This window comes from Belonocnema kinseyi, chromosome 1 (genome assembly GCF_010883055.1).
Source record: "Belonocnema kinseyi isolate 2016_QV_RU_SX_M_011 chromosome 1, B_treatae_v1, whole genome shotgun sequence".
NCBI lineage: Eukaryota > Metazoa > Arthropoda > Insecta > Hymenoptera > Cynipidae > Belonocnema > Belonocnema kinseyi.
In genome coordinates, this window is record NC_046657.1 from 95009751 (window position 1) to 95015146 (window position 5396).

The 5396-nt window shown below is 30.5% G+C and overlaps 1 protein-coding gene across 1 annotated transcript in view; it reads left to right on the forward strand.

Annotated features, from left to right (window-relative positions):
• The first annotated feature begins 224 nt into the window (after positions 1 to 224).
• The window catches only part of LOC117167792 (arylsulfatase B-like), a 58921-nt gene continuing 53749 nt past the window's right edge, over positions 225 to 5396 (forward strand). Inside the window, exon 1 of the mRNA XM_033352984.1 lies at positions 225 to 647. Within this exon, the coding sequence (XP_033208875.1) occupies positions 510 to 647 (138 nt within the window). The 5' untranslated portion in view covers positions 225 to 509. The remainder of the gene's footprint in view (positions 648 to 5396) is intronic.

Sequence of the window (5396 nt, forward strand, 5' to 3'; positions counted from 1 at the left end):
GGCATTTATTCATTTGATTTATCTTAAATAAAAATTAAAACATTTTAAATCTTAAATGAGGTGTGGTTTTAAAGCAGACTTACGCTGCATCTACAAATTGTATGAAATTGATCTCTATGTATACATGTGTGTTTAGACACTGAACTACACACGCAGTATCTAAAGGCAGGTTTTGTAATGGTAACATTCATTCGTAAAAGATACTTCAAACGGAAAGTTGCGATCGCTTCTAAATCTCGATCAAATTCATATGAAAATAAGTTTTTTATTTTCTTATCAGTACAATCACTACTTGTGATAATACGTGAAATTAAAAAATCCAAAATTTTTGTACAATTTGGAAATAAAATTAGTAAAATTATTCAGTGTAATCAAGTATTTAATACAAGTTTTTGCAAAAGTCGTGAGCAAAACTATTGATAAAGTGAAGGTTATAGAACAAAATTAGATCAAACACTTTTGCTGCTGAAGTTGAGGTTTATCTTTGCACGAATAATATATATTCTACAATGAAATCTGTAAAGGTTGTGAAAAGTATTATTGTGTTAACTGTTCCTTGCCTTATTGGAATTTCTGTAGCATTTACATGGGATCATGGAGTGAAAACGAAAAAACCACACATCATTTTTATAATGGCCGACGATCTTGTAAGATTTATTAATTATTTATTTAATTTTATTGACTAGATCATATTTATATTTTATTAAATCACTATTTATATTCATATTTCTAATTACATAAACATAGTTATGATGCTGTGAAGAAATTCCTTCACTTAAAGAATAAAAGAGGATTAATTTGATTTTATTGTACTTGTTACGTAGCAAACATTGACATGTGTGTTAAACCGCACATCAATATTAAGTTTTTATTAGAAAACGTAAATATGTTTTGCTACGCTATCTAAAAGGAATAAGCACGCAAAGAATTTACAGATACTATTACAATCATTGATTATTTCACTACGTATCGACACATAAAGAGAAAGCAATATTACGAGGAAAGTAGGGCCAATAAAATTGCATATTAAATTATCAAACTTTTCTTTTTGCTTTCTCGTGTTTTAAGGATGATTCATTATCCTTACAGACATGTGATTCTTATACTTACCATATAAGCCATATCCATTTTTGGGGTTTTCTTCGCAACAAGCAATATTTTTAATAATAATATAAAGGGCTTTACCAGCAGAGTTGCTAGATTTATTATTAATAATAAAGCATCGACGCGTTTAGAACTAGATAAACAAATGAAACATTGAATCGTTATTTCTATGAGAAATGCAGGGATAAATTTCGAAGTTCTTTACGAACAGTGCGTATTTCCTAGGAACAGTTCTTGAAAATTTCAGACTTAAATAATAGAAAGGAAAATTCATATAGGTGTTATAGCACTTCGAGCCACTCATCATAAGAACTTAAACCACATATACACGCACACACACGTACCGCGCGTGTAGCCGAGCGTGTGTTGCGAGCCACGTGCAGGCAAACATACTTACCAGTTCCCCGATTTGATGGGCAAGCTGGTGAGGGCTTTGAGCATCTTTCCCCAATCACCCGTAATATTTTTGTAATTAGTCACAGAAAAAAGTGATGAACCATTTTAGAATTTTTACATCGAGTTTAATTCTTTCACGGATTTCACAGATTATTTAAAAAAATACATCAATATCCGATGAATTTTTCTCATATCTGAGACCTAGTCACTATGTCGTGACTTTCTTAAAGACAAATTTTTGCTGTGTAGTTTGCGCTTCATCCTGCACTATTCATTACTAGTTTTATTTGTAAGTATTCTTTCATGTAAGCATATTTAGATGACGTGTTCAATAATTGGGGAGTGGTCAACGATTGTACCGATTATATCATAATGTTACATTTAATACTTCCAAGTTTTTTCAAAATTCATTTAGCGGTTCCAGAAGTGTTCATAATTCAAAAAAACCCAACCCAAAAAATGCAATAAGGTGTAACTCACAAAATCAAAATAAAAAATAATTCTTTGGGCCCATAATATCACTCATAGAGCACTATAACTTAAAATGTGTAAAAACGTAAAATTGCACACACTATTAGATTAACATTCTCCGTATGTCGGAGATGAATTTACCAAATAAAAAAGAATACAACTATAAAAACTATTATCCGATGTAGTTTTTGTCACAGGGAAACGAATCCCATAGTCTATTTATCTTAACCCGATAATGAAACACTAACGAACAACTAGGCTATCAAATCTATAGTGACGCAAGACTAGACGACGAATTCTCGTTGCATAACTCCGAAAGTAAACAGGCTTTGTTTTATGACGCCTCACAGTGGGATGAAAATCAAAAAACGAGATTCAAAGTAACTTGTAGCTGGCAATTCTTAACCGATTTTCGATTTTTTTTAAATTCAGCATTAAATTTTAAAGAGATTTGTGTGGCCTGATTTTTAATTTTTTGAAACTTTTATGTTCATGAAAAGAGTAAAGAAAAAGTCGATTTTTTCAGGTTTTCAATTTATTTTTGCGAACATTTTTTTCTATGATCAATATTTTCAGGCTTTGTGCACGTAGTTAGTTAAAATAAAAACATGATATTGTTAATTTAATTGTTATAAAGAAATTACTTTAATAAATAGTCAACACTTTGGATTTTTTATATAAACAAATGCCTAGTGTCGACATTCAAAGGCAGACAGAAACCGTTTTTCTCTTAATTTTCCTTAAATTGTATTGCCAGAGATTTTTAATCATAGAAGATTATCATCCCATATTTTTTATTACTTTTATAAACAAATTGTATAAACAAATACCTAGTGTGGACATTAAAAAGCAGAAAAAATCGTTTTTCCTCCTAATTACGTTCAAATTTCGCCAATGATGTTTAATGATGAAAAATTATCATCCGTTGTTTTATATGGATTTTATAAGCAAATTATATGAACAAATGCCCATTGTGTACATTTAAAAGCCGAAAGAAATCGCTTTTTCTCTTAATTTTTTTGAAATTATATCGCAAGGGATATTTAGTGATGGAAAATTATCGACAAATATTTTTGATTAATTTAATAATCAAATTGTAAAAACAAATGCGCAGTGTGGACATTTAAAGGCTAGAAAGAAATTTGTTTTCCCTAAGTTTCCTTAAATGATCTCGCCAGTGATGTTTAATGATAGGAAATTCTCATCTGATATTTTGTATTTATTTTATAAACAAATTATTTGATCAAATTCTTAACTTGGTCATTTAAAGGTAGGAAATCCTTTTATTTTCTAAGTTTCCTCAAATGATGTCGCCAGTGAGGTTTAATAATGGAAAATTATCCTCAAATATTTTTTATTAATTTTGTAAGCAAATTATATAAACAAATACCTACTGTGGATGTTTAAAGCCAGAAAATTTTTTTGCATTTATATTTATTAGCAATAACCCAATAGTAATACACCAATAATATATTTACATTTCAATATACCGTTGACATGTACCTGAGCTATAAATATTATATATAATTAAAATTATGTACGAATAATCATTCGTAAAGGTTTTTAAAGTTTTAGGTTGTTTGATTTCTCGAAATACTAACAATTTGTTTCGAAGTTCCCTTGAATACCTCTAATGATATTTTATAAATGTTCGCATTAGCAATTCCTGCTCTAGATACTATGTTCAAGTTCCTACTGATTCTATTTATCGGCGACATGTACATAACGGTTTTTGTCATCGGGGTTATATGCATAATTTCCCCGTTTCTGAAATTGATTCTAGGTATTTTGAATTTTAGTTTCTTTGAAAGTTCTGAGCAGTGTATAACATCCATATTGACTTGAAAATGAACCATAGAGATAACATGCAATGTCTTTCTGACATTGTAAAACAGTTGAATCTTTTACATCAATCTGCATAGTTTGAACCTCTGGGAGGGTAGGTGCCATCTTCTTTATAAGCTAAGAATTTGAGGAACCTTTTATGCACTCGTTCCAAAAGATTAAAATAAAGCTTAATGTTTGATTGGCAATTCTAGAAATTTGTTCCATATGTTCCCTGAATGCAAGAAGTGAGTTGAAGATGACACCTAGATTCGTGACGTACTAAACTCTCTGAATCCCCTACTACATTAATCTGATATTCGAAAAGGGTTAGTTCGTGTGATCTTGTAGAAGATATTACTTTTGCTTTATTTATATTAATATCTAGACCTAGTTCTTCACACCACTTGATGAATTCTTGGAGCTCTTTTTGAAAAATCAATAAATCTCTAACTGTATTTATTTTTGCAAAAAGTTTTGTGTCATCGGCAAATATTAGTTTTTTTAGATTTCGAATCAGGTTGCTTATCAACATTAAAGAGATTCAGAAATAACACTGGGCCTAAGTTTGAGTCTCCTGTTTATTAGAAAATCATTAACAAGGATTTTCAGATTACCTGGTAGACAAGTGTTATTTATTTTATTTATTAGTACATTATGGTTCAATTTATCGAAAATTTTGCGATGTCCAGATAAATTACATCTACGTGTGATTTTTCAATCAGTATTTCTGTTATAGTTTGAGTAAGGATAGTTAAGTTTGTTTGTACAGATCTACCTATAACAAATCCATTCTGAGCATCTGTGAGTTCTAGTTTTATCAATGCAGTGATATCCTATCGGTACTTGCGGTTTGTTTATCGTCCAGAAGGATCAATTGAATATTTACATCTATACTGTCCACTTTCAATTTATAGCCTTTTAATCTACTAGCCTACCAATTTCATTCATTTGCATAATTCCACAGATTCTGGTGACACCCTTCCGGTCCTCAGGATAGTTCCAAAAATGTTTAGGGTCTTTAATTAATGCATTCTCACAACTGGTTTTTTAAGTTCAATGATCTCTATCCATCAAACTCTTAACCTCCTGTCTTAAGTGAATGTAATTGATATCTTGCTCAGATTGTACTGCTTTTTTCTACATTTCTCTTTCTGTCTTATCTTAATTTTTAATTCTTGTGCATACCATTTTGAAAACTTACCTTGATGATCAGAAGGGTTATATTTTACGGCGATACTATCAATAAAATTGAGCAATGAGTTATAGAAGATGTTGATCGCAATATTAGGGTCTTTAAGGACATGTGAGTCTTTCCAGTCGATTTCTTGTATTTTCGCAAATAGAGCCAGTCGGTTACATATCGAGTAGTCATATCTAGGCATTGTATTTTCCGTACATATAAAATTTATATAATTCTGCCTGTCATTTTGCAAGTTTACATTCAGACTAAGGGCAGGGTGATAGGGGTCTTCTTTGACCATGGGTGTTGCGCGGATTATAAATGAGTTAGTTAAATTTGAGAAAATTATGTCTAAGCGAACTCCTTGGATTTTTTTATGTTGTTTAATTTGATATTGAAGAAACAATTCAAAATCAGT